Source organism: Diceros bicornis, chromosome 24, assembly GCF_020826845.1.
Source record: "Diceros bicornis minor isolate mBicDic1 chromosome 24, mDicBic1.mat.cur, whole genome shotgun sequence".
Classification (NCBI taxonomy): Eukaryota; Metazoa; Chordata; class Mammalia; order Perissodactyla; family Rhinocerotidae; genus Diceros; species Diceros bicornis.
The window spans coordinates 48,707,914-48,729,285 of record NC_080763.1 but is presented as its reverse complement, the minus strand read 5'-3'; the positions used below and the strand labels follow the sequence as shown (position 1 = coordinate 48,729,285).

General features: G+C 65.0%; 1 protein-coding gene across 4 annotated transcripts in view; it reads right to left on the bottom strand.

Moving 5' to 3' along the window:
* The window catches only part of KIF26A (kinesin family member 26A), a 45,409-nt gene extending 24,045 nt beyond the window's left edge, over positions 1 to 21,364 (bottom strand). For 2 of the 4 annotated variants that reach the window (XM_058567842.1, XM_058567845.1), the window contains exons 1-3: positions 21,261 to 21,364; positions 18,440 to 18,685; positions 4,924 to 5,358 (exon numbers count right to left, since the gene is read on the bottom strand). In XM_058567842.1, the coding sequence (XP_058423825.1) occupies positions 4,924 to 5,358; positions 18,440 to 18,685; positions 21,261 to 21,332 (753 nt within the window). In that variant the 5' untranslated portion in view covers positions 21,333 to 21,364. Of the gene's footprint in view, positions 1 to 4,923; positions 5,359 to 18,439; positions 18,686 to 19,037; positions 19,173 to 21,260 lie in introns of those variants that run through there. The other 2 variants (XM_058567844.1, XM_058567846.1) reach the window with 1 other exon arrangement.
* Positions 21,365 to 21,372: the final 8 nt, after the last annotated feature.

Below are 21,372 nucleotides of genomic sequence, written 5' to 3'. Positions count from 1 at the left end.
TGCAGGACAGCGTTCACTAGCTCCTCAGGATAAACACCTCACTGGGGGCTGTTTCGTGCCGAGAGGTCCCCGGTGAGGGCAACGGGAGCAGAGGGCTGAGGGGCGGCCAGGGCTGAATCTTGCAGACACAGTCTCAACCCTGCGTGGGGCACGGGTGGCATCGCTCAGTGGGCGTGTGCCAGCCACCAGGGCCTCCGTGGGACTGACCCGCCTGCCCCCTCAAAGCCTGGTCGCCCAGAGGCCCCCCGGCTGGGAATGCCCCACCCCCTGCAGGTGCCTTGTCCCGCTCCCTCATCACAGAAGCAGCTGCACCCCAGCCTCACGTGGAGGAGGGGCCGTCCTGTCTAACCTCCACGCCGCGGGTGGGCAAACAGGCCAGGAGGGGGCGCCAGCCATGCGTCAGGTCAGAGAGCCAGGCCACAACCCAGTCAAAGCTCCCTCCACCCCAGACCATCCCAGCCAAGTCCCTGAGGCTCCACCAGGGCCCCCGCCAGGGCTCTTGGGGAGCGGGGAGGCAAGCAAGCTGGCACAGAGGCAGCAGGAGCAACGTCCCTAAGCTGGTGCCACGGAACCTCTGTGAACAGAGGGAAACCCTGGCTCCTCCCAGGCCTCCACCGAGAGTTCCCCACCTCACACTTTGTACATCAAAGCGGTGGACAGCACCTCCTCCAGGACTCCCAGTCCAGGCCAGGCCTCCACTGGCCCAGCCCCCATGGCCCGTCAGGAACCCACTGCTCCAGGGCTCCTCCCTGGACTGTGAGCCCCAGGACCCCAGGTAGGCCTGGCCTGTGCCCGCAGGACCCGGGACGGTTTGCACAGGCTCCGCTGGCCTGGATCCGAAGCAGCAGCACCGTCCACCCGTGTCACTCAGCCCCGCCCTCGGCCACCCCTCTGGGCATGTCTACCGTGCCACCTCTGGCCTACCACGGGGTCAGGAGGCCAGAGGCTCGGTCCCATGGCGTCTGGCTGTAAAACAAGTACAGGTGTCCCGTGAGCATCTGACAGGCACTCAGTCGGCATCAGGGAGACACGCCGTGGTTCATGGCCGGGACCCAGGCCCTGGCAGCCCGGGTGGAATAGACCAGGGCCGGGGAGCCAGTGGCCCCATGGCTGCTGCCCAGGGCTCTCAGGGCAGCTGGGGTGGGTGACAGGCCCAGAGCCCCCGTGAGCAGCCTCTGTCCTCCACGGTAGCAGAGCTGCCTCTACCTGACATTGTCTGGAAAGACCTGCTGGACTGTCCCACTGGGCGGCCCCCACAGCAAGGAAGCATCACTGGACACTCTGGAGGTGAAATGACCCGGAAAGGGCCGAGCTCTCTGCTCCCGGACACGGGAAGTGAGCTGGGGGTTTGACGACGGCCGTGGCCGGCTGAGGGCTGCTCCATCCAGACACAGGGCTGGCCAGATGGTCACGCCCACAGCAAGACCCCCCGCAGGGCCATGGGGACAGGCTCCCAGCCACAGCACCCTGCATGGTCCGGGCTCTGGGAAACCCGCCTCCCCCTCCAGAGACCATCATCTGGCCAGGGCCGGCATCCTGCTCCAGCATCCCCTGCCACGTCCTGCCCCTCCTCTCCGCGCCCTAGAACAGAGGCGGCTACAGCCCCACCCCACCCCACGGGCACAGACCCACGTCTGCCTGGAAACCACTGCACCCAGGCCACTGATGGGCTGTGGCGGGTTCACAGTGCATCTCTCCAGAAGTATTTCAGTCCAGAGTCTAACTTGCAATATTTTAACATTCCAGGGTCACCTCCAGTGACCGATGCCGGGTTCAGGGGAAGTGACCTCATCCGAGTCCTAAACTCCTATTTATGGTTCTCGTAATCTCCCTATTGATTGCCAGGACTATTGTCTAATTATAAATCCATTCCCGCCCACCCCAAATGCAATCAGTGCGCACATAAAACAGAGAGGGAACCTTAAACGCCCACGCTTCATGGGGTGCTGGCCGCTGGCAGAGCTGCCCGGCAAGAGGCCAGCAACCCTCAGCCCAGCGCAGGAGGCATAAAAACAGCCAAGGCCACGCTGAACTTCAGGTCAGACACGGGCTTCGTCCAGTCTAGTGGTGGGGCCGCCAGGCCAGGGAAATGGGAGGGACAGAGAGAGGAGGAGAGAGGCCCCTTTGCCCCCAGCCTGGGGGAGGAGAAAGCCCCTCTGAGCTCCCTAGTAGCTGCCCCAACCCCACCCGCTCCCACTGCCAGCTCACTCCCCTCCTCGGCCTCCCAGAGCCAAGGCCAATCCCTCTCTCCACCTGGCGTTCAAGGCTCCTGCAGGACATTCAAGGCTCCTGCAGGACATTCAAGGCTCCTGCAGGACGTGTGCTCAGCTCCCCAGGTAAGGAGCCCTCTGGCTATTCCCAGCAGCCTCCACTGTCCCCACCACACCTCCTCACTGGGCCCACCATACCTGACACGTCCCTCCAGGCCCAGAACAACGCCACTTTCTCCAGAAGCTGCCCAGCTCTCCTGAGCCACCTCCCCACCTCAGTGCTGCCCCCTGGCACACTCCTCCTGGGGAGCCCAGCTCTCAGGCCTCCCTCTTCTCAGCCACATCCAGGGACTTAATAAATGGAGTAGTCAGGAGCCGCGAGGCCAAGCTCCAGCCTCCAAGGCTAGTTCGGGTCCAGATGTTCTTCCAATGAGCCCCCTGTGCACCCTGTCCCCAAGCCGCCAAGGGCCAGGGAGGCCCCAAGGACAGGGCAGCCTCAGAAGGACCAGCCCCAGCAGTGGGTCATGGGGCCCAGCTCCCAGCAAGGGGAGGATCTCATCAAGGGCCACATTGGAGGTGGCACTGTCCAGCCAGTGCTATCTCACTGACATCACGAGGGCCAGCAAGCCCAGAAGTGGGGGCATGGCAGAGGTCTGTCCTGCATCGGGATTGTATGGGACTCTGCCCCAGCAGCTGGGGGTCCTCCCAATGCCTCTGTCCCCCACAGCCCCATAGGCTACACAGAGACTGCAAATGTCTGCCCACCACTCTATTTCAGAGACACTCGGGGGCAAGCTTGTGCAGCCAGCTCTGTAGCGACTGGAAAACACACCAAGCAAAAACTGTTTTCACAGCCATCCACTGATCTCTCCGCCCCTGGGGTTCCGAGGGGGTGGGTGACACAGGGGGGCTTCTCCATGTCACACCACACACCTGTGAGGCATCATCACCTGGTCCTACTTGACCCAGTCCCCTGCCCCCATCCACCTCCCCTCCCAACCACTGCCAGTCCCCTCTTCTGATAAGGCCTCCATGCTTCACACCTCCAGGGAGGCCTGGGTGCTTCACACCTCCAGGGAGGCCTCATGCTTCACATCTCCAGAGAGGCCTCATGCTTCACACCTCCAGAGAGGTCTCATGCTTCACACCTCCAGGGAGGCCTGGGTGCTTCACACCTCCAGGGAGGTCTCACGCTTCACACCTCCAGAGAGACCTGGATGCTGCAGACCTCCAGGGAGTCCACATGCTTCACACCTCCAGCGAGGCCTGGATGCTTCACACCTCCAGGGAGGCCTCATGCTTCACACCTCCAGGGAGGCCTGGATACTTCACACCTCCAGGGAGGCCCTACGCTTCACACCTCCAAAGAGACCTCATGTTTCACATCTCCAGGGAGGCCTCACGCTTCACACCTCCAGACCTCCACACAGACTGTTCCCTTTGCTTGGAGAGTCTGTCTTACTTTGTTTGCCTGATGAACCCCTATGCTGGACACTGCTGGGCCCTCAGTCTCAGTCCTCAACCAAGCAGATGGGTGCACTGAGGGCACAGTATCCCCAGGAGAAGGTATCCTCTGAGTCGTGCAGGGCTAGGGCAGAGCAGCCAGTGCCTTCTGGGGAAAGGCCATCCTGAGACAGCCCCCAAGACAGCTAACCCCATGCAGCTCTCCAAACCCAAACCCACTCCCTCCAGTGTCCCAGAAAACCTCTGACCCAATAACCCGCCCTCTCCTGATGCCCCATTCTGGTACCCCTTCTCCTGTATGGAAAACTGGGAGACACAAAGGACGCTTGGGAGAGATCCCACCAGCAAAGCTCTGTGGCCAGTGGAAAAGCAGCCAGGCCCCCAACTCCCCCTCCACAGCTGGCTTCATCTCAGACTGTGGGGCCAATGCTGGCTCAGGGACCCCCTGAGGACACCTAGCCCAGGTAGGCGGCAACCACAGCACCTACTGGTGCCCAGAGCTGGCTCCACGGAGGCCATGCCCACTGCTGTGGGTGACAATCTGGTGGGCCTGAGGAGGGGCAGCATTTGGTGTGGGGGGCATTCCACAGTCAACTGAAAAGAGATGGCTCCTGAGAGACCAGGCCCGGAGTGGAAGTGGGTACAGACCTCCGGCCACCTGTGGGCCTCACCCTACACTCCAGGCTCCCTGTGTCACCTGTCCACGGGTCAGGTCTGTATCACCCAGGCCATGCCCCTGGGGGCAGCCTGGTATGGTAGGAAAGCCTGGAGTGGGAGGGACCACTGAGGACACCTCCTCACAAGGAGATGCTCCCTCCATCCTTGACCCCAAGGAAGAGGGTCTGATATCCCAGGAGCCCATGGGGCCGTTCTGTCAGCCCACAGTGCCACGCATAGTCTCAGAAGCAACAGTCGCCAAACTGTCCACAACCACACATGCTGGCGCTGTGTGAGTGACACCCCAGGGGACGTGGGAGGACCCCGCCCAGAGTAACTTGCAGACGGACTGAGGAATGTCTGAGGGCCTCCCCCAACATCCACGGCCAGCCTCCGGGATGCTCCTCGACCTTGGGATGCTCTTTGCTTTAGGGGGAGCTGCACTGCAGGGTCCCCACTGAGCCTGGGCACCGTGGGCCATGGCAAGATGTGGACAGGGATCCCCAGAGGGAACTTAGTTCTGACTCAGCTGCCAACAGCCCTGTCCGGTGGTCCCAGGAGGCCAGCAGCCCACCCTGCACCAGGCACTCACCAGGCATGATGGTGGCAGAAAGCTGTTGACCCTCGAGACACTCCACATGCCCTCCAGGCACTGCTGGGCCTGGATGGTGACCGTGCTCAGTGCCCCACCCAGGCCGGCAGGTGCCACTGACACTTGGACACTGGGCCCGGATGGCCAGGCCAGCCCCTTCCTCCTGTCTGGCCCTGCTCTGCCCGGCTGCCTCCCTGCCGGGCCCGCCGGCACTGGTGCATCCTTCGGGCTGGTCATGGCGCTGGGGCTGGGGGATGCGAGGCCGGGGCCTCCATGAGGGGTGTCGGAGTCCTCGCGGCCGGCAGGCGCCTGCAGCAGCCGCAGGGCCTCCCGCGTGAGCTGGTTCAGGTGCGTGGCACAGACGTCACAGCGGCGCTCAGCCTCCGGGCGACACGCCGGCAGCTTGTCGAGAAGCAGAGCGGAGAGGCAAGGGTCCTGGGGGACAAAGGACAGAAGTGGTCAGTGCCCAGACACCAGGACCCACCACCCACTCCTCACCTCCACGGCGCCCGGCCAGCTCACGCTGCGGCCGCCGCATAATCCATAACTGACTAATAAGCCCCGAACGGTTTCGTCTGCACGTGCTCAGCAGGAAAATAATTATCACAGCTTAATAGTGAGCCCGCGGCGCCCTTGACAACTGCCCGCTCCTCCCGCCGTCACCACCACGCTTGCTGGCGGCTAACGAGGCATCTGTGCTCCCCAACAACAGGGCCACAAGCAGCCAGGGCCGCGTGGTTGAGGAGCATCCCAGAGGCTGGCGGCAGCGGGCCAGGACACCCCCACCCCAGCTCAGGGCCCTTCCACAGCACGGCTGGGTGCAGTCACCGCTCCAGGGCGCCAGTTGAAAGCAACATCTATCCAGAGGCACAAGGGCCTCCCTGGCTCTACTCCGGTGGAGGCGGGGCTGGGGGGCTGGAGACTGTCTCCCTGCCTTTGCGCTCCCTGGCTCAACTCTGGTCGAGGCGGGGCTGGGGGGCTAGAGACCGTCTCCCTGCCTTTGCGAAGTCTCCAGCCCAGGTCGGAACAGGGAGGAGAGACATGTGGTCCCACTGTAGGTGTGCCAACAGAGGTCAGGAGGTGCGAGGGAACCCCGCAGGAGGGAGCCAGGCAACTCCAGGTCCACGGGCAGATGGCAGCATTAGCGCAGGCCAGCAGGGAGGCGGGAGGCAAGGCTCGATGGCCACCATGCTCAATCACAGGTATGGACAGGGCCCCGGGCTCTGCGCTGCTTGGTGCCTGCCCCTGCAGCCCAGTCCCCCCGCCCTGCACTGGGTGGGGACACCTGGGTCTCCCTAACCATGCCTGGTGTACAAAGAAGGCTAAGAACAGGAGCCAGGGGAGCCCAGAAGGGGTCCTTGCCTAGCCTGCAGGTCAAGGAGGGCTTCCTGGAGGAGAAGACACCTCTGGAAGGAGGAGGAGGGAGCAAATCCTCAGAAGGAACCACACTGGAGGGAAGCTATCAAGAGTCGTATTCCAGGGCCCATCCCCTGGCCCTAGACCACCCCGCCAGGCTCTGCCTCAGTGCCCCCAGGCCAGCCCGGCAGGGGTCAGGGTCCGGGCCAGGCCAGCCCCTTGGCATCCTCGCCCCTTCCCCAAGGGGCAAGCCCCAACCACAGTGCCTGGCTGGAGCAGCACCTGGACAGAGCATTGGCCCAGCCTGGCTGTGGCCACGACTACCCACAACTTTCCCAGTGCCGCCCTGACAGAGCAAACCCCAAATGCAGGCCTGAGTCTCCACTCCGGCCTGCTGGTCAGCTCCCGGCCCTCATCGCTCCCCCGCCCCAGCCCGGACCTGCCACAAATCTGCAGAGCCGGGGTCTTCCTCCTTCCCCGGCCACAGGCCATTCCCTGCTTGCTGGCTGGCCACACCGCCCCGAGGGACTCTAGGCAAGGCCTGGCTCCAGTCCAGCCGCCCTGTTGGCCACAAAAGGGACTACGGCCTGCCAGACACAGCCACTCCTCAGATGAGGAAGCTGAGGCCGCTGTGCAACAGGGGTACCTCACTCACCCGACCCGAGCCTGACCTGTGACCAGCCCGACCTGTGTCCACGGACGCACGGGAGGGCTCCAGTGGGTGACACCTGTGGCCGGGTGGCCTTGCTGTGGGGGCACATCTGCTGGTCCAGCATATGCAGGCGATCGCTCTGCTCCTACGTCCCCAGTCCCCCCCACCCCCCACGCTCCCTGCAGCATAAGCCCAAAGCCACAGGGCTGCTCTCCTCACACGTCCAGGCAGACCAGGTCCAGTGAGAGAGTGACCCCGGCCAGGCCAGGCTGACCACCTGCCTGATTTATGGGCCACTCCGGAAGGCCTGGAGTTTCTCCGGCCGGGGGCTGGAGGGCCCCAGAGCCTCTGAAGTGCCCGGCGAGTCTGGTCCCAATTAGTGGACACCCCCATTCCCTCCTGCTCCCCCGCAGGAGCCCTGCAGAGCCAGGGGCGGCCGTGGAAACGCCGAGGGAACCCCCCTCGGTTGGCACACGGGCCAGGAGTGGAATCCAGACCAGGCCGGGCTCAGAGAGGGCCAGGCTCACTGTGCCTATGCCCGCGCCTGTTTCCAGGCCCAGCTCTGATTACTCTGGTTTTTCCACTCAGCGGGAGGCTGCTAATGGTGGGCCGGTGTGAGGGGAAGGAAGTGCCGCCTGCTAGAGCCATTAACCCGACTTGAAAGACCGCCAGACCCCGCCCAGGCCACAGCCCAGCCCCCACCACCCCCAGGCCCAGCAGCCCATTGTTCCAGGGCCTCTGCCTGTCTCGGGGACCTCAGGCCTCTGGGGGAGCCCCCCGGCACCCCCCTCCAGGGCCTGCACAGGAGGAGGCAGGAAGGAAAGCCAGAAGTGGAGGGTGGGGGCGCTAACTGACCTGAGCATGTGCCAGACCCCCACCAAGGCCAGCCAGGCATGGGGGTGGGGGGACAGGAAGCCAGAGCAGCGCCCCCCAGCTGCCCCTGCCCAAGCACCACCCCCCTCCACCCCCCACCCCGCCAGCTGAGTGATCAGGAATTCAGATGCAGCTGTTAGGGAGGCCCAGCTCCCCACCCAGGCCTCACTGACCATCCCCCCCAGGTGGGAACCATGGGGGTTTGCTCTGGGCATGGGGGGGCACCGTGCTCAAGCACCCCCCTCACAGGTCGGGGGACAAGCCCAGGGCTGCCTGGTCACATGCTCAGCAAGTCCACGGAAGGGGCTCACATGCTCACGGCCCCTCAGGCCCCGTCCTGCCCGGCCCTTCCCCCAGCAGCCGCCCAGGTGCTGAGTACTGCTTCAGAGACACACGCAGTCCCCACCCCATGGCCAAAGACCACTTTGGGGCCAAGCACCCCCCCAGCGCTGGGAGCCAAGCCCACCTCTTGGGGGACCCTCACCATCATCGCTGCAGAGGGCCTGGCTGATACCCCAGGCCACGCATCACACATGTGAGATGGCAGAGGCCGGAGAGGAGGAGAGAGCTGCCTCAGGTGACCACACAGCGACCCCGGTGGGCCGAGCCCGCCCGGCCCTGAGCCCCTCAGACAGGCCGGGCAGCACAGGTCAGGCCAGCCAGGGCCGGGGGCGTGTGCTGCTCGGGCAGAAGCGGGGCCTCCGAGCAGCGGGGACACTCAGTGCACACTGAGTCACCCAGAACCACACACCCTGCACCAGAGGAACCCGGGACTCTCCCGTCTGCCGGACCAGCTTTGGGCGGGACAGGCCCAGAGCCAGGCTCCCCACCCCCAGCACCCCGGCCCAGCGGTCAGGGCCCCGTGCGGGGCTTCTCCCGGGGGCTGGCATTGGCCACTCCCAGGACAGGCACCCTGGGCCCCCAGAAGGTAAGGGGAGGACAGTATCTCTCACACCACCTGCTGCCCCCTGGGTGGCCCTCAAGGAGACAAAGACCTTCCTCAGCCCACGGCCCCGGACCCTCCACGCACCAGCCATCAGTCCTCAGAGCTCAGCACAGGCGAGGCTGTGGGAGGCCCAAGGGGCCCCTCTCCCCGAGGCCCGCTCCCCTCTCCCAGCCCCGGGGCAGCTCCTGGCAGCTCCAAGGGTCCACAGACCCAAGCCCCCAAGGAGTCATAGGCCCAACTTCAGGAATTTTAACCCCTGAAAGCGCCTGCCACCCCGCGGCCTATCACCCACCCCTCCCCTCCAGAACCCAGCCCCTTCAGAAAGACAGTGATTACCCCGCTGCAAAATATTACTTTTAATTTCCTCTTTACGGCATAATTAAACAGATATTTTACTCGCATTTGGAAAATGTTTTTCTTCATTTGACTCAATGTAGCCTTGTGCACCACCTGCCCATCACGCCACCCGGGTTTCAGGGGCCTCTCCCCCCTTAAAAACGATGACTTTTCATTCTTCTTCGTTTCTGGGGTCTCCAAGTTGCTTTAAGTCATCCTTCCAACGCTCCCACGTGGGAGGCCCAAGGGACGTTACCAGGGACCAGCTGCATCATGACTGCCGGACAGGCATCTCCCAGCCCAGGGCCAGCCAAGCCCACACAGGTGACAGGACAGGAGCTGAGGCCACCCTGGGAGGGGAAGGGGAGAGGTGGGGTTCTGCTCCCAATTTGGAGAAGCTCCCAGACCTCAGGGCGGAAACAACCCTCTCTGAGACCTCGTCACCTGTCTTTTAAAAGGGGGCCCCAGCACCCACTGGCAGGGCTGCTGGGGGGCAAACAGGACCAGAGGCCCAGCCTGGAGGAGCACCTCGAGGCCGAGGATCCCCTCCCCTGGCCACCACGCTGTCAGGCACGGACGTGCAGACGGACGTGCTGGCGGCCGAGCGTGGGGTCCTCGCTGGCCGCAGCCCCTCTGCCTCGTCCTCCCTTCCTTCCACAAACAAAGCATGCTGGGCCATGACCCCGTGCAGCCACCGTTTCCGGAGTTGACAACAGGTCCAGGAAGGGACCCCTGGCTGCCGGGCCCGGCGCTGCCCTCTCAGGCTCTGCTGCCGAGGCCACTCCGATGTCACGTGCAGCCTGGCGGGACGGGGTCAGGGGGTCAGGGGCTCAGTTTTCCAGCCGGTAACCACTGCGGCCATGGTGGCCACACCTCGGCCACCCCGGGCCCCTCCTACCCACAGGCGCCTCATCAGGGACCTGACTCCGTGTCCGCTGGGTCCAGCGGGAAGACCTGGTGACCCCCAAGCCAGACCCTCCCTCATCAGCCAGCCAGGACCCTGGAGACCATTCCAGTCCCGCAGCTGACCCAGGCCTCCCTCCTTTGCCGGGGGAGGGGCTGAGGGAGTGGGGGGTGCAGTCTGTCCCACCCAGCACTGACCGGCACCTGTCCCCAAGGCTCTGTGCCAGGCGCCAGCCAGCTGGGCAGCTCAGGGCACACACTGGTTCATTGAGCCCTCCTCCCCTCAATGGTCTCCCCTGTCCTCTGCCCAGGGACACAAGGGTGCTGCGACCAGGCAAAGGAGGTGGGGGCCCTGGGGGACTAAGGCCAGGGCAGCAGGACAGCCTCAGCTGGGTGGGGGTGGTGGAGAGGTGGCTTCGTCAGGACTCGCTTCTCAGAGGGGGTGCTCCACACACTTTGGGGGGCCTGGGGTTCACCCGGACACGGCTTTCAGTCCAACTCTGTGGGTGCAGGCTGCGGCCCCCAGAGACCTCAGTTTCCTCATCTGAACAATGGGGTGACAGAGCGTCCACCATGGGCTGCCCAGATGCTCATCGCCAGGGTGGGGTACCCATACACTGCAAGCCGGGCCGACGCCAGGGCTCCCCAGTGCCACTCAAGAGGGCTCTGAGCCCAGCGAGGCCAGACGCTGACCCAGGGGGCCCAGCTGGAAAGGGGCAGGTGCAGACGCCAAATGGGGCCCCTGCCCCCTGGGCGGGCCCGGGTATCCCTGTTCTCCTGCTGGGAACCTCTGCACGCAGGTGGCCCCAGATCTGTCCCCGCCCACCAGCCCCCTTCAACAAGGCTGCAGCTCTTTACCAAAGGACTTCCCAGGACACCCCAGGCCCCAACCTCTGCTCTGGGGCTGGAGCGCAACTCCACTCCACCCACCTCCTGACCTTCAACCTTGTCCTGGCTTCCCCTTGTCACCCTACCTGGCATCCTGTGACACAGTCTCCTCATGTGCTCCAGGCATCTCCAACATGGAGCTCTTGATATTCCCTCCCCCGGAGACCCTCACTCCATCGCTGTGAGTCTAATTCTAACTGAGATCAAATGCCACCTCCTCCAGGAGGCCCTCCTCGATGTCCCTTTCCAGAGCCCTCTGTCCCACGGCCATAGCCCTTTGGTTAAGAGCACAAACTTTGGAGGGGGAGAAGCCAGGATGAGTGGCCTTGGGCAAGTTACTCACACCCCCACGCCCACTATTTCTCCCCCCGATACGGTAGGGTGGTGGGGTTTAGTGTGTAATTGCTCAGAGGCCTGCTGACTGGTTGCTGGCACCGTCCCTCCCAGCTCCTGGCTCCCTGCTCCACGACCCCGCAGGCCAGGTGGGCCGGAGAACGTCAGCCCTGGCGTCCACCCTGGGTACCCGCCCCAAGGCTCCTCTCCTCACCAGACCTCATGGGCAGCCTGTCCCACAGCACAAACCCAGCCGGCCCGCTTCACCCATCAGCCAGCAGAGAAGACAGATGCCCACCAGGCAGCGTGGGCCCCCGGCATCACCTCGAGATCCCACACCCAAACACGGCACCGCCAGGCACCCCCAGGCCCCCCGCGCTGGCTGGATAAGTTCGCTCAGAGCGCCAGGGCGACCGACCTCCACAGACACGCACCTGCTGGGAACCCCTCACTGCTGGCTCCCATGCACGTGCCCCCTTACAGACGGAGGCTCAGAGGGGCTGGGCAGCAGAGCTGGGGCTCAGAGTGTGAGGGGAGCAGGAAGGGAGGGGGGCCGAGGCGAGGGGGCCCAGGGACGAGACCAGGAGGGCCTGCGGCTGAGCTCAGGGCAGCCACCGAGCGGGCCAAGCCGAGATGGTTTCCAGACAATCCCCTGGGTTCTGACAGGCCAAGTTAGTGGGGCTGGCGGGGGTTCCAGGAGGCAAAGCTGGGCTGCAACCTTGCACCGAGGCTGTGAGGGAGAGGACGGGACATTTAGGGAGGGGCTGACCCTGCAGCCCACGCCCCCAAGCCGCGCACAAGGCACGGGCCAGCATCCATCACACAGGGCCGGGGGGAATGCAAGTGGCAGTGTAAGAACATTCATCTGAGGCCGGCCACAGCGGACACGGAGCGGCCTGGAGCCCGGCCGTGCAGGACCAGAAATCCATCAGCCCGGGGCGCCCGGCTGAGCCCACCCAACTGCCCCAGCCCAGCCCCACAGTCAAAGCCTGGGATGCTGCCAGGGGGACAGGGACCAGGCCAGGGAGCCCTCCTGCAGAGCGCCAGGAGCCCTGCAAATGGTCCTCAGGCCACCCCAGCCCCGTGTCCCCAGCCATAAAACGTGACACCAAAAGTGAAAGTGCCCTTTAACCCAGGGGAGCAAGAGTAACGACTCAGCCCATGGGCCCTGTCCACAGACAGGGAAGCCAAGGCCCTGCAGAGGGGAGACCAGCCGGGGGGGTGCCCCAGGCTCCTGCCCAGGCAGCGCCACCCATGCCCCGGGCTCCCCTCCACCGGCGGGTCCTCAGCCACCGTGGGGAACACAGGGCTCAGGGGTGGAGGACAGGGCAGTGGCTGCCACAGGCACCCAACAGGGGACAGCCTGGCCTCGACTGCCACTCCCCTCCACCGCACACCTCCCCGTCCCCGTGGAGCAGACGAGCAGACGGAGGCCAGATACGCCAAGGGGACACTCAACCCATTTTTATTCTATTTATTTACCCACACCCCACACCTTCTTGCACAAAAACTGTGTGGTGGCTTCCAGGAACTACACAGCATAAATTAAAAACAAAACCACACAACTAGAGACAGTCGTATTAGAAAAAATGAGAATGATCAGCTCCCATAAGACACATGAGAATGTGCCCATGTGGTTGGCAGAAGCTAAAGAGTACACTTGCTATGAGCCTCCTGGCAGGCAAAGGAAAAAAAGAAACTATATTTTCCTTGCTATTTAAGACAAGAACCAGCTCTTGTGATTCCCAAATAAGAGGCCCTTTCACGACACTCAAGGGAGCCTCGAGAAGGCCCCAGACCCATTCCGTTAACCCATTGCAAACCATCACAAGCTCCCTAGCAAGGCTCTGAGCAGCCCAAGGTACAGGGGTGACTTGCAGCCTCCCTCCCTCCCTGACCCTCCCCCTCTCGGCAGAGAAGCAGCAAGGCCCGTCACCACAACTCACGTCCCTGCTCAGCCCCACCTCTGACCACAGCTGGACTCGCCTCGAGCAAGCTCCCTCCCGCAGGACACAAAGCTCCCACCCCACACGTGTGGCGCCTGCACCCCGGCGGGCTCTGCTTCAGGCTGATGTCCAGAGGGCAGTAGCTCACAACTCTTAAGCTCACACCCACCCCCCCACTGCCTACTCTCACCCCACAAACCCCGGACCAGCAGGAGATGAGAGAGGCACGTCATTCCATCACTGGACGAAAGGAAGTCCCCAGGAACAGCTAGGGACACTGGCCAGACCACTGTCCATCTAGGGAGGAGGGAGCCAGCCCAGGCTGGGGAGGGGCCGGCTGAGATCACAGAGGCTGGATGGCGAGGCAAGGCCTGACCCAGGCCCGGTCCTGCATAGTGGCCTGGGAGCCTCCGAGCTCCGCGGACTGATCCCTTCCCAGCTGAGTCATCCGGGCCCCTGCCAGCTGGGACACTGCCCGGCAGCCAGCCCCAGGGAGCACCCGCCCCTCTCACACCTCCTTGGCTGCCTTGGAGCCTGCCAACACCTGGCTCAGCTGGGGAGCACTGTGACGCCGGGTGCCCCGCCCTGCGGAGCCCCGAGGCAGACACCGGCCCTGGCACGGGGGTGGCCCCAGAAGCTGGTGGAGCTCCAGCCAGGCTCCAAACACCATGGGGGGTGGGCGTCCAGGGGCTCTGACCCCAGGCAGCAAACGCCCAGCACCAGCTGGGCTCAGCCCCCGCCTCCCAGGACCACAGCCCTGCCACAACGACAGACCCAAGACCCCACCACTGCACAGCAGTGCCATCGCGAGCTGGGGCTGTGGAGACGGAGCACGCCCCCACCACGCGGTGGGGAGAAGGCTTCCTGGGGGAGTGACAGGGGAATGGAGGGCTGGCAGGACAGCTACTCCCGAGCCAGGCCCCCGAGAGAGGCAGGAGAGTGGTCAGGCCTCCCGCACTAGGAGCCCAGTCATGTCACCTGGAGTGTGCAGGGAACAAGAGCCCACAGCCTCCCTGGGCTCATCCCACTTGGTGGAAGGTGTGAACGGATGCTTGGGCCGCTCGGGAGGGCAAGCGGGGGTCAGCAGCAGCGGTTCTGGAGCTCACGGGGGGCAAAGGAGATGAGACCCCCTGCCTGGGTGAGCGAGAGACTTGCAAGAGCTAAATGAGAATTGATCACTTTACCCCATCAGGGGCGCTAATCAATTCAGCACCAGTATTGACACGTCGAATGTCACGGGGTCTCCAGCGGAGTCGCCACCTCCACGTGACGCATCTGAGGGGCAGCTGGAAGAGATCCGCAAGCAGGATCCCTGCCCCGACCGCTGCGAGGGGGCGGGGACTGCCATCCTCTATGGGCGCCGTCACCTGTCGGGGAGAGCTGGAATCCAGCCCGGTGGCCCTCAGGGGGAACACAGCAGGGTGTGGGAGGAAAAGCCCAGTCACTCAGTCGTTCAACAAACGTTTCTGGGTGACCTGAACCCTGTGCTCACCCTAGCAGAGCTCTGGGCCTGGGGGTGGCACAGTGAACACAGAGACCAGGCAGAGGGGTGTGGAAAGGGCTGAGAAAGGGTGGGGCCAGGTGGCAGCAGGGGTGGCCTCCTGGAGGGGTGGGGATGTGCAGGAGGGAAAGCTCAAGGCGGGAGGGGAGGCTTGAGGCATGTGGAGGGGCCGCCAGAGCTCAAAGTGAGGCTGGTCAGCGCGGCCTGAGTCCCTGGCCGAGGTCAGCTGCACAGGCGCCAGTACACGGGGCGCTGGAAGGCTCAGGCTGTGCTTCTGCCGAATTGGCACAGGAGGGCCGGGGGGCTGCAATAGGAGTGCCTGTGACAAACCACTGCGGGATGGAGGGAGAGAACGGGGCCTTCGGGGGGCTGCCCTGGGGCTGCGCCATCCAGGGGGCCTCGGGGGTGGCTGGCGGCAGGCAGGCATCTGGGGCTAGGCTGGGGGGATGATGAAAGGGTCCGCAGGGAATTGGTGACCAGTGAGGACACAGGCCAGGGAGGGCTGGGGGACAAGGAGGATGGAGTGGTCAGTGCTAAACTGGGGGCGCTCGGGTGTGGCAGAAGAGGAAGGCCTAGCTTTGGCCGCTGTGTGGGAGGCACTGAGGCCCCGCAGAGACTTCTCAGAGGCAGGAGGCACCTGGGAGGGGGCACAGATCAGAGCAGAGAAGCAGCAGACTGGCCCAGGGAGGCGGGGCGTCTGGGGAGGAGGAGGGCACGTGTCTGTGGCAGGGCCCCGGAGAGGAGGGGCCTGTGAGGCCACAGGAGGACAGTCCGGAGGGCGGAGCTCCAGGCCATGCAGAGGTCTTGAAGGGCTCATCCAGAGACCAGAAGACCCTGGTGAGAGCAGAAGGTGGCACCATGGGGGGGGCCAGCGAGGGGCACCTGGCACGGAGGTCCCGGCCCGGGTACCCCCTCCACACCCAGGCCCACTGCCCTTCTCGGTTCAGGTAGGACAGTCTCCCGGGCTCTGACCTGGGCGGGCAGAGCATGCTCCCTCCCCACGCCCCAGGGGCATCGGGGCTCAGAAAGGGGGGAGGGCATAGTCCTATCTCTGGATGGGGACCATGGTCACCCTCACTGCCCACATGGGGAAACCAAGGCAGGCCAGGGAGAAGAGGGTACACAGCAGCAAGAGAGAGGCGGCCCTTACACCCAGGCCACCCCACCGCTGAGCAGGGCTCCGACCACTGTGCCCAACCCCAATGGGCACCAAAAACCTGGGCACAGAGTGACCCTGGAGCCCACATCCCAGCAGAAGCAACACCAGCTGAGGTGTACAAGCCGCCCATGCGGGCACTGCCCCACACACCTGTGAGATGGGTACAAAGGTGGTGCCAGTACCAAGGGGGAAACCGAGGCCACAAGCTCTCAATGAACCCGCCTGAGGTCCCATTGCAGGGAGCTATCCGCTGGCAGGAGGTGGGCAAGGAGCCAGCCGGCCGAGGATGGGGTGACCGAGGCTGAAGGATAACTGTCCGTTGACCCTCTCAAGCCTGAGACCAGGCAGGGACCCCCGAGGCGAGGGCCTCTGACAGCCAGGTCAGGGTCCCAGCTCCACCCCACCCCCACCGCCTCCAGGTCTGGGCCTCCCTAGATGCAAGGTGAGACCAGTGAGGTAATGCGGGCAAAGTTCTTCATAAACTGTGAAGTGCCATCCTAGGGAGATGATGAAGCTCATCTCCACAGATGAAAACAAGAACGGGCCATCTGGGGAAATCCCAGACACCAACTCTCCAGCGCCTCACTGGCCTCAGTGCAAAGCCCAGTGCCTGGACCGTGGGCCAGACTCCAAGGAGGACCCACTGGGGCTCACCCAGAGCCAGCTGCACACAGGTCCCCTCAGCTGTCCCACAAAGCTCTCCTCCCCAAACCCAAAGCAGAGGCAGCTGCAGGTGCACATCCCCGGCCCTCCCTGAGGAAAGCTCCGGGGCAGGTCGGGCGAGGCTGCAGGCTGCGAGTCAGCCAGGACGCTGGGGAGAGCCTGGGTCACACAGGACAATGACACCCACCAATGCGCCAGGGTCCCAGGCCCAACCCCCCATGTCACATGCCCCAGGAAGCTCAGCCTAAGGGCCTGAAGCTCCCCTGCGCCCTGTTTCCAACCTCTCTGGAGGAACAGTAGACAATGGAACCTTCTCTCCTGGGGCACAGCACCCTACAGGTTGGACAGCACTCCAGAACGGCCCCTAGGCTGCCCGCAACTAACAAAGGAGGAAACACAGCGGGGTGAGCACACCACTAGGTGCCAGGGAAAGGGGTGAGCCCCCACCTGGCACAGAGAAGTACCTAGTGTCAAATGCCAAACTCAGGGGGGGCCGGGGGAGGTGGCAGGTGAGCCCTCTGGGTGTTCCAGGGGCTTCCTTGATGAGCCCTCTGCAGGCTTCCTTGATGAGCCCTCTGCAGGAAGAGACCACTGAGACCCCCCAGACAGGGGACCCCGAATCCACTAGCAACTGGTGTGACCCACAGCTCTCTCCACCAGGATCCCCGCCCACCTGCAATCAGCTGGCCACATGCCCAGCGCCACCAGGCAAAGCCCTGCTCAGTCACTGAAGCCCCCCCTCTCTCTGGCCTCAGTTTCCCCTAATGGGGTAGCAAGATGGCCCTGTAGCTCTGACAGGCCCCCAGCAGTCTGTCCCAAACCACCCTCTCCAGGGGCCCTCAAGGTCCTCTGATGTCTTTTCAGCCAGATTCACCGAGTGGGGCACGGAGTTTGGCAAGGCTGTACCCTGCCCAGAGCAGCAGATGCAGGAGGGTCCAGCCCCACCCCAGGACAAGCCACAGGTCCCCGCTCCCCAGCTGCAGAGAGAGGGTGCCCAGAACAGAAACCAGATTCAGGGCCCCTGTCCCTCCCCGCCCCCACCGCCCTGCCCTAGACAGGGAACATGGTGGGACCCCAGAACCCCAGGGTCCCCCCCACCCCCGCCCCAGACAGCACAGCCTCCTTGGAGAACTATATTTAGACTCAATGGGGATTATTCGGACTTCCAGGAACACTTTCAGAAAGACTGAAGGTCAGGCGGGAAGGGCTTCCTCTGGAGACCCCCACCTTCCCAGGCTTTGCAAACTTCCAGAGCGCATTGTTCCTTGAACAATGGTCCCAGCTCCTTCCAAAACCCGGCAAGCCCATTGGCTGGAAAATCTGGCAAAGCCCCCTGCCCCGGCAAACACCTTGGCAGCTGGGTCTGGAGCTGGGGGACCTAGGGGCCCAGCCACTCAATTCCCAGATGGGTGGCCACTGCCGAAAGTGGCAGAGCCCCAGGCTGGGTCCCGCACACAACTCTCATCCATGACGCTGGGAGGGCGCAGGCAGGCTCTCCGTCCCGTGGCAGGCCCACCCTCTGGCCCTCCAAGCCCTCCTGCCCCAGGTGTGCAATTTCCAGACACCTGGCTGGGGGCCCAGGCGGCCCAAGGGCGACAACGCACCAAGTAACCTCTTGCTGCTGGCGGGGCAGGAGCTGTCCCGCCCTGGGTGGAGTCCCTGCCATCTCTTTCTCTCCCCTCCCCCTTCCACAAAGACTGTGGTTCCAGCTGTGAGACATCTGTGGCTCCGGGAGAAACGCCGTCCAACCCCCCTCTGATCAGACCGCGGGACCCTCTTAGTACAAACTGCCCCACTCACACACACTGTGTTACAGACCGGGAAACTGAGGCCCAGAGAGGGGAGAAAAAGACTGGCCAAAAACACCCGGTGAAACCTCACCTCGCTCCGGGCCCCAAGGTCTCCCAAGTTCCAGCAGGGTCCCTGTCCCGAGGGGCCAGCCCGAGGAAGGGTCACTTACCCGGAGGGGTGTTCCGGGCCCGCTGACCAGCTTCCACGCCTGTCGCTTGAGCTCGGCGAGCTTCACGTGGCAGTGGCGGCACCAGCCGCCTCCGCCGGCCGAGTGGCCTTGCTCTGCGCCCGCCCCTGCGCCCTCGGGCGCAGGGCGGCTGCCGCATGGGTCCTGCTCGGGCCCAGCGGGCAGCCTCTTGCGGGGGGACACCTCCAGCAGCTGCAGCGGCTCGCGGGCCGGGCCGCCCTCGGCCACCTGCGGGGAGTGGGGGCGGAAGGGGACAGTGAGCCTGGGCCGTTGGGCGGCGCCACCCCGGGACCTAGCTCCGGTAACTCCAGATCCCAGCGCGTCCCGGCCCCAGAGTGACGCATTCAACAAAGTTAGGAGCGCTGGCGCGAACCTGCCGCCCACCCTCTCCTTCCATCCCGGGGGTCCGGATCCGGGTCCCTCCCAGCCGGAGGCCCGGCGGCCCCCGCGCTCTGCTCCAGGCCCGGCCCCCAGGGGGCGCCGCGCACCCCGCGACCATCCTCGGGGTCCCGGGCTCCGTCCCGGGGCGCCCACCGGCCCCTTGCCGCCCGCCTCCCTCTCCGGGCCCGGCCGCGCGTACCGCGGGTTGTGCTGCGCACAGAGGGGCGCCGCGGCCGCCCATGGCCGAGATGCAGGAAGGGCCGCGCGGACGCTTCGGGGCGGCGCGGGCTCCCCGGGGGCGCCGCGGCTACGTGATTCGGCCCGGGGACGCCCCCATGGCCCGGGCCGCCGCTCTGAAGTTCGCAGCTCCGGCGAATGACGGAGAGCGCGCGGTGGCGGGCGGGCGCGCTCGGGAGGCGAGGGCGGGGCCGGGGCGGGGCCGGTGAGGTGGGGCTCCGGGAGGGCTGTCCCGCCCCGCTCCGCCCAAGCTCTCTGCTTCACAGTGCGTGGGGGAGGGGGTCCTACTTCGCCGCGCGGCCCCTCCCGCTCCAAGGACCCCAACCTGTTTGGCGAGTCCCAGCCGGGGGAGGGGCGCTGGGGGCCACAGTGAGATACATGGTACACGCGCGCGCATGCGCCTTTTTGTTCATCTCCCGGGACACTGGGGTCTGCGCGTCTCCTGGGAGGCACCAACCCACTCCTCACTTTACAGAAGAGAAAACTGAGGCCATGGGGATGGTCTCACCCAAGGTCACACAGGGAGGCGAGAGGAGGAAGGGGCTGAACCCTAGCCCCCAGACTCCCGGTCGCTTTTTCCTGCAAACCCAGTGCGCCCCGCATGTCGCTGGCCACCCTTTGGGGCTAACTGTCGCGCGTGGGTGAGTGTCGCTACAGTCTGCGCCTCGGAACGTGCAGTGCCCGTGCCACTGTATCTGTGTCTAGGCGTGTCTGAGAGCTGCACGCGTGTTTTTGCAGCCGCGCGAGTGCACGACGGTGGGTGTGCGCGCTGTGCGCCCAGGAAGCGGGAGGAGGTGGCGCGGCTGGCCCTGGGGGTGTGCGCGGGACCTGTTGTCAGCCGGCCTGGCAGATGGGAACTTAGCTCCGGAATTAATTGCCTGTTTGTCTCTGGCTGGGAGGTCGCCCTCCCTCTCCGACGACCAGTTGCTCCCGCTCCAGCCCGGCCCTAAGAGTCACCGCTATCCGAGGCGGCAGGCGGCTCCGGGTCAACCCGAAACCCCGGGTCGGGCTCGGCGGGCGCGGCGCCCGGCTTCCCGTGACTCGAGCGCCCCCTGCTGGCCGCCGCCCACCCGCCTTCCTGAGGCTCAAGACAGACCCCGCGCCACGCGTCCCGGGCCAGGATGCGCGCCCCGGGGACCTGGAGGAGCCTAGCCAGAGCAGGGGCCGGCTGGCGGGCCGTGGTCCCGGCGGAGACTCCGGCCCGCGGCTCCCCGCACACAGTGAGACCCTCACACAGATTCGAGCCGCTCCTCGCCTCTCCTGAGCCCCTTAAAGTGACCCCTCCTTCATTACATTTTGCCCGCCCCCCTTTTACTTGGAAGGTGCTCCCCGCCCACGCACGCACTCTCCAAAAAAGAGGAGTGGATCATCCCCTCCTGGCTTTCCGAGTCGTTTCTGACCTGCAACGTGGGGGCGGGGGAAGATAAAGTGGCTGGGGCACCCCACTCTCACTCTGCGATCCCTTTCCACCTGGCCCGGGGACCTGAAGCTCTTCCCCTCTCCCATCTCATCGCAGGCTCCTGAAGGAAAACGGGCGTCAGCCCCCATATGCATCGGGGTACCCCGGGACACCTCCCCCCATTGCCTGCAGACAGCACCGCCCCCCGCCCCTCAACTGCTCTGGGACACACATACCCGGGCCCCGGAAAGCGCGGCTCTATACCACACACACACACTCCCCACATGCACCCCCAGAAACACACCGACGCCGGTAGCCCCGGTCCTACTCTGGTGGCCGCCCACACCCGCAACTTCGGTTGTCCTCACCGCTGCGGCGCTTCAGGAAGCACACGCTCACACCCTACGGGCCGGGACACAGCCCCGCAGAACCTGGAGGTACACGCGCGACCTGGAGTCACCTCAGGGACTCAGGATCAGCCACGAGATCCCCGACCCCTTGCCTCGTCCACCCCTGCAGGGCGCGTGGGGGGACCCGGAGTCCCTGCGCTGCGCCCTCCGCCCTGGCTGACTGCCTCCGGCTCAGGACGCAGCCTTGAGGATAGAGGGAGATGGGGACAGTACTAATGGGGGAAAGTGCAGCAGTGAGTCCCCGGCCCGGCCTGCGGGACCCTGCTCGGGACCTGCTGCCTCCTTCCCGGCGCCGCACCCGGAATCGCCGGAACCGCAAGCAAAGTCGCGGGACAGCGTCTCTGCCGCCAGCCGGGTGCCCCCGCCCGGCCCTCACCTTGGCTCGCCGCCGCAGGAGGTGGCTGGTGAAGCCCAGGATGATCTCCGAGTCCAGGCACAGCGCCCCCATCTCCAGCAGGCTGGGCGCCTTGCGGGGCGCGCCGCGGGGC